The sequence below is a fragment of the Coffea arabica genome, chromosome 6c, assembly GCF_036785885.1.
Source record: "Coffea arabica cultivar ET-39 chromosome 6c, Coffea Arabica ET-39 HiFi, whole genome shotgun sequence".
NCBI classification, from domain to species: domain Eukaryota; kingdom Viridiplantae; phylum Streptophyta; class Magnoliopsida; order Gentianales; family Rubiaceae; genus Coffea; species Coffea arabica.
This window is the reverse complement of record NC_092320.1, coordinates 37,347,000-37,361,633: the sequence shown is the minus strand read 5'-3', so window position 1 is coordinate 37,361,633 and position 14,634 is coordinate 37,347,000. Positions and strand designations below refer to the sequence as shown.

The 14,634-nt window shown below is 36.3% G+C and overlaps 1 protein-coding gene across 1 annotated transcript; it reads left to right on the top strand.

Moving 5' to 3' along the window:
• Nucleotides 1-11,633: 11,633 nt before the first annotated feature.
• LOC113743246 (pectinesterase 2-like) lies at nt 11,634-14,147 on the top strand. The gene is made up of 2 exons (XM_027271209.2): nt 11,634-12,546; nt 13,336-14,147. Exons 1-2 carry the CDS (start codon nt 11,667-11,669, stop codon nt 14,025-14,027), a joined length of 1,572 nt encoding a protein of 523 aa, XP_027127010.2. The 5' UTR covers nt 11,634-11,666; the 3' UTR covers nt 14,028-14,147.
• The last annotated feature ends 487 nt before the right edge of the window (nt 14,148-14,634 follow it).

Here is a 14,634-nt window from a genome sequence, read left to right as displayed (position 1 = left end):
TTTGTGTTGTGTTTTTGCTGCAGAGAATTCGGCCAAGAGAGAGACTAGGAGAGAGAGTGTTTGGTCTAAATTTAGCTTCTTAAGGAAGACACAATGTGTGGTGCAAAAATCATCCCCAAAGTCAACTCTCACTAGGGTGCGTTTGGGTGCGTTTGGGCGCGTTTCGGCTCGATTTCTCGCGCGTTTGGTTCACTAGTGCACTAAACCTCTAATGCACTTATATTCATGTAGATAATATTCACTCTTAATTATCCCGAAATAAGGGTCTAAAGTCCCTCAAATAAAGTCACGCGTGTGGAAACGTGTACCGTCAATTTTATCGCTATAACGCGAAACCTCCGAGAAATTCTTATAACGTCCGTACTACTAACCATCACTTGAGTATTTAAACATTAAAATGCCTATTTTAGGTCCATTGTACATGTCTCCAATATTTCAAACCTATTGTACTCTCAATCGATCAAGATTTCCAAAGACGTGTTCACTATTTTTACAAAACGAGCTTCCGAGAATTAATTTTTGAAACAAGTCATTTTAAAAATATAATGAAACTATATTTTCATGTAATTAGATCTCAAGAACTTAGAAAATAATATTCGGAGCAAAAGGCCAAATAAATAATTAAATAAGCTAGAAATAGGAGATTAAATAAGTAAATTTTGCGAGTCCTCACATTTTGTCTCTCCAATGATAATCCATATAAGTAACATCTAATTATCTCTTAGCACCTTGTAAAATAATATCATTTAATACAAAACTCCAACAAGTTATCAAAAATATATTGCATTTACCGCACTAGCGGGTCCCACGTTCAAAACGCACTTCAAAATTAACTTGGACTAACTTGTACTAGAAAAATGGTTGGAAAACTATATTCCCTTACAATAAATGTATAGGAAATTAATATATTGAAGAAAGGTACAAAATTATAGACAAGGAAACAAAATAATGTCTTGAAAATATAGAAATTTTTTCGGGTTTTCACACTCAATCTTTCGGAGCGTCACACTTTACATGAAGGATTAAAGGTGTTAAATAAGTATTGGTACATTTGGAAAGGTTACAATATCACTAGTCAAAGATTAAGGGAGGATTGGATAAGAATGGGGCCAAGTGGCAAAACCCTAGCCATGGATCTTGTCTGACCAAAGGTTAGAAGATATTTTAAACCATCTTGGAGCTTCTTTCCCTTAGATTGGCTGAACTTCATAGCTCCAAAAACAAAAAGAGAGAGAGCTCCATATTCTTGCTTTCTAACCCTAGATGATGAAGAGTAGAAACCAAAAGAGAAGGATCTTGAGTTAGTGAGAAATTTTCCTCCAACACTAAGTACTTGATTCAAGCTCGAAGCTTTCATTTTGGTGGATTAATTTGGTGGTTCAAGCTTCCTACAAGAAAGGTAAATATTCTTTAAATGATAGTTTTATGGTGTTTTATCATGTACTTTAATTTTTAATGGCAAACTACAAGTTGTTTGGTTGAGATTTGGGGTTAATCTCTTGGATTAAACAAGTAATAGTTGAGTTAGTTGGTATGCCTACCAAGTGTTTGATGAAATGTTTGAACCTTGTTCATGGTTGTTTATGAGGTATTTACATGTTTTAAACCTCTTTTGAGTTAGATTTAACACTTGATATGTTGTTTAAGTGAAAATCATTAAATGATGAAGGTTGGATGAATAGAGGAAATTGTGGACTGTTTTCATCTCCTTGGCTGACCAGCTTGAGAAGGACGGGTTTCTTCTTGATTTTTGTGGGTTATTTACACCTTAATCATGCCTAAGAAACTGGGCTAGAGATTGGTTAAGCTCATGTGTGAATTGGAATGAAATTTGAGCAAGTAAAGTAGTGGTTTGCTCTATATAGTGGACTGGTTTGGTTTTCTTGATGGCTAGGCTGCTATGGTCATTCTTATTCATGTAGATGTATTATATGTTGAACTCCAATGGTCCTAGGTGATGTGACCCCCTGTATATGAACATTTGAGGACTGATTTGGGTGAATTTGAACCAAAACAAATGAAGATAGCACCAAGAACTAATGTAGTTTTGCTTCAGGTTAGGGCTGATATAGGGTTGGAAAAACAGCCAAATTGTCCAATCTACTGGTACTGCTAGGAGACAAACTAGAGTGTGTAATTAATACCGTTGGAAAGCTCTTTGAGTCTAGTTTCTAACGCCGCTGACGGGACCTAATTCTGACCTTCCTACAGTAAGATATAGCTGTTTAACCGAGACTGTGCGGGCGCGACTGTTTTACCCGCGAAGAACATTTTAAGCTTGAATGAAACTTTTCTTTTGCCCAACTTTCATGCACTTATTGGACTTGTTTTCTCATGAACTTTTACTGCATTTTGGACAAAATTTGCATGATGAATTGTGTGGATTTAACCACTTACTTGGTCTCTTAATGAACCTACGATTGAGTGAGAAATGAATCCAATTTGTTAACAATTTCACTCATTGCCCTAGGATTGGGAAACGAATGTGGTCATAACCGAGATACCTGACGTTTGACTACCGCTTTACTTGATAGGTGAGTGTTCCACTACCTGCTACCTGCTTATGTGAAATATCTGAATACTCGATTTACGATTGTTTGCGCCAAACCTTGTTTTGATAAAAATGGAGGCGAGCGTGTACTTTATCGCACTCGACCTCCCTCACTTTCCAGTAAGGCTCTGTATACTGTTAATATGAGATGTGATTTCTCTATATGTGATTGTATTTGAGTTGTTTGGGTGATACTCCATCAACCACTGCAACTGTTTGGGTACCCAACCTCATAGGTGAGTCGGTTCTATCGAGCCAGTAAGGGATTGGTCGAGAAGGCCGATAAATCTTGGGGACTGATTACTGAACACTGGAAGCCGGTATACTCGAGTATTACCTAACTACTGTTATGGAGTGCGGGCCCGGTAGGGGGTTGACTGGTGGATAGAGATTGGAGAAAGTGGTGTTCTATGGACTTTATATTCTTTTAATAAAAACGTTGACGGAGAGTAAACGAACCCCAATATGATCAACCTCAAGGGGTTTTTGGCTTTTGGAAGCCACCTGTATCCTTGAATTGAACTGTGATTAAATTGTTATTGTACTATACGGTATTTATTTGGTTATTTCATGTCTTTATTTGACTATGTGTTTACTTGTTTTGCTTGGAACCTCGTTGAGTGTTAGCTCACCCCACTCCCTTTGTTTTCCTTAACAGATCGGGGATGGACTAACGGTCAACAGCTTTCTTAGCTTTATTTTGCTTGAACTTGTAACCTTTTGTTAAGATGACTTTACTTTTGACTTTTGTAAGCTTGAATTCATAAGTTCGACTTATGTTATGTAATTGTAGTATGGAGTGGTACGTGCGACTTTTAGCTTGCCATTTTAAGTTTGGAAAGTTGGCTTGACGTTTATATGCCATTAGTGTTTGTACGCATTGATTTGAAGTTATTTCACCAGTTATTTTGAGTTGCTAGTTCCTTGATCGACCGAACCCCGGCGAGAGTTGGGCAGGCAGTCCGCTGGTACCCTAGGGTTCGCCCTAAGGAGAGGTAGGGCTGTCACAATTCAACTGCTTAATCAAAGAAGTAAACCCTTCAGCGCAGATTGAAAACAAATATGGGGAAAAGGGATCCCCCTGTCTCAATCCCCTAGTGGGCCTAATAAAACCAGTTTTCTCACCATTAAAATTGACAGTGTGACGGCCCCACCTCCCCCTAAGGCGAACCAGAGGGTTCGGCGGGCCGCCTGCCCGGCTCTCGCCGGGATTCAGTCGTTCACTAAAGTCCTCAAATGAATTACAAGAATAAACCTCAAATATACATCACATGGTCCACAAATTTACATCCAAGTCTCCAATAATTACATGTCACAAATGCAGCGGAAACTAATTCCCAACTATACATCAAATGATTCCAAATCCAAAACTATACAAGATATAGGTCATCCATTCACGTGAATAAGCACAACAAGTCCTGCCTTCGCCTTGAGCCCTGTGGAGGGGAATAAAATATTTTTGGGGTGAGCTAGAAGCTCAGCGAGTAACCAGAAAATCAGTAATCAAATCGGTTTAACAATATTTCCTTTCAATGATGTCATAAATCAAATGATAAGTCCAGAAACGATTACAGCATTTACAAAACATTAAATATGGAGTATCAATAATTCAAGAAACATGTACAATGGAAAGCGATAGTAACATTCATGAAAAGGATACGTTCAATTTTTTATAAATAATCCCTCGTTCATCTTTTTATTCGTTCATCTTTTTTTTTTTCCGGACGTTGGCCGGTCTCCACCCATCCGGACGTAGCCGGACTACAAAGTAATACTCGAGTATACCAAATTCACCCAGGGTCACCATATCGCCCGACCGAGTCCGCTTCTGGCTCGAGTCGATCGGTAACGAAGGGCAGGGCCCAATTCAGCCAAACGGCTTACATTCATGCGCAACTAGCATTTAATCATTAATCATTGAAAATTTCATATTTATTTAGGTCGAGTGCGATAAAGTACACATTCGCCTAGAAAACTCGTTTTAACAATCATTGAAAGCACTTAACATATTATCAATCAATAATAACAACCCAATAAATCAAGTGATATAGCAAACAAGGAACACTTATATGCAAGCACGCATGATATGCAAGAAAACAGTTCAAAATTAACATTGGAAACAGTTTAAAGGTAAATAATGCAAAAAAAAAAAATGGTTCATAAATAACTTTAGAAATAGTTTGAGGTCACTCACCTCAATGGCTCAGAAATCATCCATCATGTATCATTGCCTTACTCAAACCCAAGTCTTAGATCACAAACTCAATGCAAACAAATCCTTTAAAAGTTTGGACAGCACTTCCCCTAAATTTGCTTACTTTTCCAGCCGTCATGGCTTCATGATTTTCTCATTCCAACCCAAAGGTACACACACAACAACAAGTTCATCCAATATCCATTCAGCAAACTCCAAGTAGTACTAGTACAAGTCAAACTAGGGAAAAGTTTGGAAATGAAAGTTAAGCTCAAAACCAGAAAAACAGTTTTGACGTCATTTTGCGGTAATGGTACCAAAGGCGCTACAATTGTCGGATGAAGGTTCAAGACTGACCGTTTCGAAGCTAAGAGACAGGGCTACAATATTGCAGAAGGTCTCAACAATCAATTTGGAAGCAATTCCAGCCAAAACAACCAATTACAGGCGCACTTCTCAATTTTGGGTAAAACCAGAACAGCAGTAGTAATTTCAACTTTTATCATTCCACACTACTCTGATTGACCTGAAATTTTGTAGGCACCTTTGAAATGTCATTCCCTACAACTTTCATGTTTTAATCTAAGGCCAATTCAGCCTCTATCTATGAGCTATAAATTCAGACAGAATGAAGAACATTGAAACCTAGTTTTCCACTTTTCCTTCCAAAACAGAAATTGATTGCAATTAATCACTTTTTCCACCTCCTAGAGTCATTAAACATCATTTCCAATCATCATACATGACCCCATAATCATATCCATATGAAAACAGAAAAATCCTCAAAAATAATAAAACTTCATCATTTTCAACCAAAATCAGGAAATCAACCATAAAATCACTTATTCAACCACCACCAATCACTAATTGAACATTATCAAGATCAAAGGAAAGGTTCCTTAGTCACTTACCTTACGAACCCAAGAAAAGAAGCAACTTAGCTCCTTGGTCTTCCAAACCACTTCACAACCAACCTTAATACCACTAAACTAAGAGGTTTTATGGAGGAAATCCAAGTTTAATCGGTTAAATTGTTTGATTGGAGCAAGAAATGAAGAAGTAAGATGAAAGCTTTCCTTTCTTTTCTCCTTGTGAAGCTCAGCCAAGATGATGAAGAATGAAGGTAATTTTGGATCAATTTGGTACTTATTTGGTAAAGGTAGTAAGATGGTAAAATGTCAAAGTCCAAACTTAAATAACAAGGTGACACTTGTCACCCTTTAAGCTTGAGATTATCTTCTTTTCTCTCCAAGACAAATATCTTAACATCTTGTAAAATAATATCACTCAATACAAAATTCCTACAAGTCGTCAAAAATATAATGCATTTACCGCACTAGCGGGTCCCACGTTCAAAATACGCTCTTAATTTCTCAAAAACTAATTGATACTAGAAAAATCATTTTAAAACTATCTTTACTCATAAACTTTATCTGGGGAATTTTTCTAATCAAGAAAATGTAGAAAAGGCGGGCGATTAAAAAAAATAAACCCTAGAAAATTAGAAAATTTCCGGGTTCTCAAACTCATTCTTTTCGGAGCGTCACAGACAGCATATGTAACAGTAGTCACACATTCCATGATCCATTGGATCCATGTAGTGCAGAAACCCATTTTCCCCATTACTTTAGCTAGAAAAATCCATTCAACTCTATCATATGCCTTTGACATATCTAATTTGATAGCCATATAGCCATTTCGACCAACCCTCTTGTTTTTAAGGAAGTGGACACTTTCGTGGGCAATCAAGACATTATCTAAAATCTGTCTCCCAGAAACAAAAGCAGATTGGGGGTGACAGATACAATGGCGCAGAACACTCTTAAATCTGTCTACAATTACTTTAGAGATGACCTTATAAATAACATTACAAAGACTAATAGGTCTAAAATCAATGATTGTGGAAGGGGAATCGGTTTTGGGTACAAGGCTAATTAGAGTCTCATTTATTGATTTAAGAAGATGACCAGAGTGAAAGAAACTTTGAACAGCATGAACTACATCAGTCTTAACAATGGGCTAGAATTTTTTAAAAAAAAGTGAGGACATACCATCTGGTCCAGGGGACTTGTTCGGATGCATTGAGAAGACTGCCTGACTAATTTCCTATTCTATTACTGTCCTAGTCAGCTTGCCATTCATCTCTTCTGTTATGGCCAGAGGGATGCCTTGCAGGATTTCCGTGAACTCCAGTGGACTCTCTGTTGTAAAAATCTGCTGAAAGTAATCTAGATCTCCTACTTGGTTTCCTCCTCATTCCTACACCACTCCCCACCCCTATCCCTCAGAACACTAATCTTGTTCACTTTCCTTCTCCCTATCACTTTTGCAAGGAAAAAACTAGTATTTTTATCTCCTTCCTTCAACCAGCTCACCCTTGCATTTTGGCTCCAATACAGCTCCTCCCTCCTATAGGCATCAACCAACTCCCTTTTTAGACTAGCCAGCTTAATCCTATTGCCACTCGGTTTACCTTCCTTCACCCTCCTAATCTCCTCCCTCACCTATTCTATGTGTTTCCTAGCATTGCAACAACTCCCTCTACTCCATCTAAGCAGATTCATTCTGACATTTTTAATTTTGCACTTCACTCTAAACATCTTAGACCCTGCTTGCTCCTCTTGCCACGCCTCCCCAATCACCTTACCTATATCCTCCTTCAACATCTACCTCCTATCAAACACAAACCTTCTCTTCCACCTCCTCCCCCCTGGTTGTGTATCCAACACCAGCATACAGTGATCAGAGGCTTCGGTTTCCACATGCAAACAAGTTGCCTTAGCAAACTTCTCTCTCCAGTCTTGAGTTCCCAAAATCCTATCTATCCTCTCTTTTACCTCCCCCCCATTTCCCCAATTGTTACACCATGTCCATGGGACTCCATCATATCCAATATCAATCAGAGCATTACTATTGATGAAAGAGTTAAAAGGCTGGAAACTGACCTCAGCTCTTGGTTTACCCCCTCATTTCTCCATATTTGAAGTAAAGTCATTCAGGTCCCCCATAATAGCCCAATATTTGCCCCATAGTGAGCTTCGCCTCCTTACAACCTCCCACTGTGCCTTCCTCACACCTGCATAACTTTTAGTAACAAATAATTTTAGTTACTTGGTTAGAAATTATAACTTTCAGCCAAACAAACATCAAAAATGTTTAACTTTTCTCCACACTGTTACGATAATTTCTTTTTTAATACTAGCCGAACAGATTCATAACACATAATCACCATTCAAATTTAATTTTCTTTGCCATACATTTTGAAATATTTGCTAGTTAAAGAAACTTTTACACCAACATTATTAGAAACATCAATCCAACACTAAACAGATTTATTGAGAGATCAATACTGATGGATGGAATTACAATATTCAAATAAAAGACAAGAATAGCCTTTCTTGTCTTCACCATTTTATTCACTTGAAACTGCAAATGGGTTAATTATACCAAACCCTGTAGTTAGGTGATTATTGCACTTTACTCCTTGAATTCTTTTTATGTATTTTGCCCCCTTTCCTGAATTATAGTCAAAGCTTAGGGTAAATTTTTCCATCTTAAAAGAATAAATAATGACTTTAATACCATTGAATATTAGGTGTCAGGATTATATAACTCTTTACTATGAACTGCCAAATTAAGTGGCCCTTCTTTCCTATTTTGTTTTATTTTTCCTTTCTTCATCTACATTCTACAATTCGATCATACTATCACCTAATATAACTACTTCTACACATACAACAGAATTTTTTATTTGCTCTAGCAATTTCTTTTCTATTATTTTATTTTTTATTTGTTGTTTTGGAATAGTATTCCACTATCTAACTTCTCTATTTGTTTTTTTGACAACAAATATTTCTAGATTAAATATTCTTTCTAATGCAAGAAATATATAATGTCTTCTAATATGTGTCTTACAATGAATGAAGATTATAAGGTTTTTTCATCTCTCTGACTCTCAATAGCGAATACGCAACTGGTAGGATAAAATTGAAAATTGACAGACAAAAAACACCTCAGCACAAGTAAAAGAATGCAGTACAATAAATATAAAAATTTAGTTTAGGTATAAATATAACAATTGTAAATGGAAGGAAATAGTGGTACATAAAAAAAAAGTTAACTAAATTGAATACTTAATATTTAAGGGTAGACGTCTTTTGGAAGCAAATATTATCTTTGAACTTTGACCATTGGTCACAGGGAGCAAAGTTCTAATGAAAGGAACTTAGGAGGCAAATTTTAATAAACAATACTTACAGGGGGTTTAGTGTAATTTACAAAGGGATGAAAACCATTCCTTTGCTTCTGTGTTGATGGGTGCCGGACACGTGTGGTATCTCTTCGTATTAGTCAACGCGTTGGTAGCCATATTTGGTCTAGCCTAGCAATCTTCGGGCATACAATCACTTATAAAAGTCAATTGATGAGACGGTCAAATCTGCGAATCCACCAGCCCAGTTAGGTGCTGGCTGGCAGGCAGGCAGGCAGGCAGGCAAAGCACGTTTGTTATTAAATTTCTGCTTTCTCTAGAACACCAACGCATGAAAAGTGTAGTAGAAATGCATGGAAAGTGTTGCGAAATCACACACATGTTATTAAAAAGGAAATTTAGTTGGATCTTTAATTGAAACAGATAATTATTTTTTTAAAGATTAGGAGAATTAAAACTTACGTAAAATTCATCAATATACCTTGCAATGTTTAAAACCATTTTTAGGATACCTCTTTCGCTTCATTGAAAGCGTTTTGCAATGTTTTGAAATGTTTATTGTGTTAAAAAATCAAAATTCTTTTTATTTTTGTTCAAGATCGTCCCTTCCTTAAATTGTGTGCATGTTACATACAAATTTAAATTTTAAATATTAAGAGATAAAATTGGAAAGAGAAATATAAATATCACAATAAAATCACTATTTTTAAAAAGTTAAATTTCCGAAACACAATAAAAAATTAGGGTGGAGGGAGTATATAATTTTACTGCAGAGATTAGAGCCCATTTGATTTGTAATTTTGTGAAAGTTTTTGTAGAAAAATATACTATGACACATTTTTTTCCTATGTGATGTACATGAAATAAAAAAGTAATTATAAAAAATGACAAGCAAATGGTCTCACGCAAACCCACAAAATTTTTCTGTAAAAAATGCAATTCAAATAAGCCCTTAGTTTTAACTATTAAAAGTTTGCTCCGCCTACTGTAGTATTGTTTGTTCACATGCAAGTGAGCCATTTTTAACCTGAAATGCAGAAATTCGCTAAATAAGTAAAACTGCTCTCCACACATTGAAATTTCTTAATCAAAAGCTTGATAGGTTGTAATTATCATCGTGTTGCAATTTTAATACTCTTTGAATTGGATTTTGCTTCAAAGATGGGCCGGCGAAACAAACCCGAAACGTCTGGGTAGACGGTCCATTTAAAAAGAATGACATTCACCAAATAAGTTTTTGTTCAAGCGGCGATTTTTTTTTCTTTTTCTTTTTCATAAACAATAATAAACACGGTTTTGGATCATTTTGTCACACTTTATGTTACACTATTTATAAGACGAGATACCTGTCCTTTTATTTAAATATGGTGTAACAGCCAATGTCTAATATAGAACCCAAAGGCACCGATCATGTTGCTAACACAATTAGTTGTTGATTGACACTAAATATGATGAATACTAGGAGGACAATTTCCTTTAGATTTAAGTCCCTGTTTGATAACGCAATTCAACACTTAAATTTAATATATTTAGAGTTTAATATATTCAGATATATTTGATAATAAAAAATTGAACATCTAAATTAATTAAGTGCTACTCAATTTTTTGGGCAAAACTTGTTTTAAAAAATAAGTGATAAGTTATTCACTTATCACTGAATGTGATATATGCTTACATGCATTTAATTTAATATTTAACAATTCAATAATTTAATAGGTTCAAAATCAGATTTTAGATTTCAATTTTTAATTTTATCAAACGCACCTTAACTTTATGGATCCGCCAAAAGCCTTCCCTAGATCCAAAATCTAAGAAGACGAAGACTATAGCCGTTCATCAATGATCTAATGTGTGCCAACCATGTTAAAGCCTAAATTCGATGTAGAAGTACTATGATAAAGTGCCTAAGATATATCATAATTGCAAGTTTAATTTACCGCTTAAAACAAATACTCTAATTCTACATTAATTTATCTTCAATTGTGTGCAAAAATGATATTAGTGCCATCATCCAAAAAAAAAAAAGAAATCAGAATTACTTGTTCCGCTGGCTAGTTATAATTTCAGCATTAACTTGGATTTGTGTGAAGGAAAATCCTACATTATGACAACAATTTATAGGACAACACGACATGACAAATATAAATTAAAAGATGATCCACTTGGCCTTTTGGAGTTTTCATGTTGTATCTATCATTTAATCATATCTATTTTTAAAGTTATTTTTTGTAAATGGATTTTTGTGTTAAAAAGAAAAGATAAGATCAAATGCTCTAAGGTCAGCCCCAAGCTTTCACGCGTAATACTAATAAATAAAAGAGTCGAGACTGCTATTGCATGGCTGGTTACAAATTATTCAACTAAGTTAAATATGATTTAGTTTCCCTAAAATTCTTGATTGGATGCATCTACGATTGAGAATGGAGCAACAGACAGATATCATAAATTAAAAATGAAGCCCATAAAACAAAAGGCTTGAGGTATGAGAATATTCTTTACACTCGTTTATTGCTTTTGACTTGTCCACACTTTGTTGCCTTTGTCAACTGTCAATTTTGTAATCCGCAGCTACACTTCTCCATTCAAACCTGGCCAACCTGCCACTTCCCGACTTTTTCCACTATATAAAGAGAGACTCCGCCCTTGTCGAAACCATACAATCACAAATTCACTATACAAATCTCAACGGACCATACCCAAAAATTGCAACAATGGCAACCAAGATAGGGTGGCTATTCTTTACCTTCATTTCCTTGTCTTCATTTTTCTCCCCTTGCTTTTCCAAAAATCCTTCCTCCGGTGATATCAACTGGTGGTGCAACCAGACTCCTAACCCAGAACAATGCAACTATTTCTTCTTAAACCATGGTACAAACCACTTCATGCCTAAAGAAAAAGCCGATGTCAAGAAGATGGCTATGCAAATAACCCTAGAGCGAGCTCTCAAAGCCAAGACTCATACCGAGAACCTCGAGAGTAAATGTAGAAATGAGGGCGAAAAGGCTGCATGGGCCGATTGTTTGAAGCTCTACGAAAACACCATTCTTCAACTTAACCGAACCCTAGACTCCAATACCAAGTGCACCGATTTTGATGCACAAACGTGGCTAAGTACAGCTCTGACGAACCTCGAGACTTGTCGATCAGGGTTCCAGGAGCTCGGTGTTTCTGACTTTGTGTTGCCTCTCATGAGCAACAACGTTTCCAAGTTGATATGCAACACATTGGCTCTTAACAATAACATTAACGTTTCAGTAGAGACGCAAACATATAAAGATGGATTCCCAACTTGGGTAACGCCTGGAGACCGAAAGCTGCTTCAGTCATCTTTTGTAAGGCCAAATCTCATAGTGGCTCAAGATGGTTCTGGTAATTATCGGACCATTAAGGCTGCCCTTGATGCTGCCGCGAAAAGAAGTGGTAGCGGGAGGTTTGTGATACAAGTAAAGCGAGGTACTTACAGAGAGAACCTTGAGATCGGTAATAAAATGAAGAACATCATGTTGCTTGGCGCTGGTATGCGTGACACGATTATCACCGGCAGCCGAAGCGTTGGCGGAGGATCCACCACCTTTGACTCTGCTACTGTTGGTAAGTCCTTAATTTGCATGTATTTGCTTTACTATTTTAAGGTACCTTTGACTTAATAAAAAAAAAAAGATAACGTCAAGATTATAGAAATTGAAACTTTGAAAGTTACATACCTATATAAACTATTAACAGTGTTTTCATACAAATCATTCTCACAATCTAATCCTAACATTATACTTAAATTTTAGATAAATCCACCCTTAAAAAGTGAACACTCTTAATATATATATTTTTAAAAAATCTCAGGCGCAGACATTGTGTCTGTTATTTTGAAAATCACAGAATGCGTGATATGCAATTATTATCCACAAAAAGAAAAATCACTTTTTTTCCTTTCAAGTTTCTGATGAAATACTCATATCATCAATTAATATAGAAACTTCGTTTGTTCAGTATATTTAGGTAAATATCACTTTCAAAAAATTAAAAACTCATCAGATCAAGTCCTTCCGTTTGAATAATTCGCCATGTTGATCGACTGGAGCTCTTAAATTTCCATGACTGTGACCAGTTCCTGACCACGTAAATCCAATAATCTCTAGAAAGCTTCTGATAATCTTTAGTGTCATGTTGTCTGACTTTGCCAACCTCGAGAGTATTTGCATCACAGTATTATAGATTAGTTAACAATGCATATCCAGCTAAACTTAGCATTTGCGAGCTTTGGTGCAGTACTGTCTAACTTTACCAAACATTGACGTTTTAGTTACAAATGCATCGACATCATATAGCATCACATACATTGTAAAACGTTGCTGATCCTTTTTTCATTTAATGTATGAATATCAGCTGTGACTGGTGATGGATTTATTGCTCAAGGCATTACATTCCGAAACACAGCAGGACCACAAAACCACCAAGCAGTTGCACTTCGCTCAGGATCCGATCTTTCTGTTTTCCATCGCTGTGGCTTTGAAGGCTACCAAGATACCCTATATGTCCATTCCCAACGCCAATTTTACAAAGAATGCTATATCTACGGCACGGTGGACTTCATTTTTGGGAATGCTGCCGTGGTTCTCCAGAACTGCATGATATACGCGAGGAGGCCAATGGATAAGCAGAAAAACACCATAACAGCACAAGGTCGCACTGATCCTAACCAAAACACTGGGATTTCAATCCATAATTCCCGTGTTATGGCTGCATCAGACCTCAGACCAGTGCTGAGTTCATTCAAAACATACTTGGGACGACCATGGAAACAATATTCTCGAACTGTTTTTATTCAGACATACCTTGACTCGTTGGTGGATCCTGCTGGATGGTTAGAGTGGGATGGCAATTTTGCTTTCAACACCTTGTATTATGGAGAGTATAAGAACTCCGGCCCGGGTTCTTCTACCAGCAGAAGAGTGAAATGGCGCGGTTACCATGTCATAACTAATCCAACTGAAGCATCTCGATTCACTGTTGCAAATTTCATTGCCGGTCGGTCATGGCTGCCCGCAACTAATGTGCCTTTCGCTGCAGGACTCTAACCTTTAAGTCTCTCTACTGTTTCTATGTACACATTTCAATTTTCACCATTGTTTCGTTAATTATTTTTTTTGTCCTTTAATCATTCTTTCCTGACTGTTTGGGATAGAAAATGTCTCAATTCTAAGATGCATTGAAATTTTTAAAAATGTAATGAAATTAAAGCGATTTAATTGCTCTACACCAAGGTATTTGTATTTTAGCTTTGAATCAAGTTAAGCAAATTGCTCTACACCAAAGTACGTTTGTGTACTGCTGGTGCTTCGCATCATTTAACTCTACCATATTTAATAGTTTGGATTTGGATAAGGAATACATATGGAATTGTGAAATTGCCTAAAGCATGATTTATTACTTTTTCCTCCAAAGAGCGTAACGCATAATTATAATCTACCTGATAAATAAAATAATAACAAGATATGTCCATGGATTGCCACATGGCTACCAATTTTATAAAACAGCACGTTAGTTGTTATGTGTAATATACAAACTTCGCTACCCAAAATATAATTGCCTAAATTAGAATTAATACAAGTGGAGATATTCTTTATAATAGCAAAAATAAGTTGAGAGCCAGATTGTAAATTTTCCAACATCTATCCATAGCCC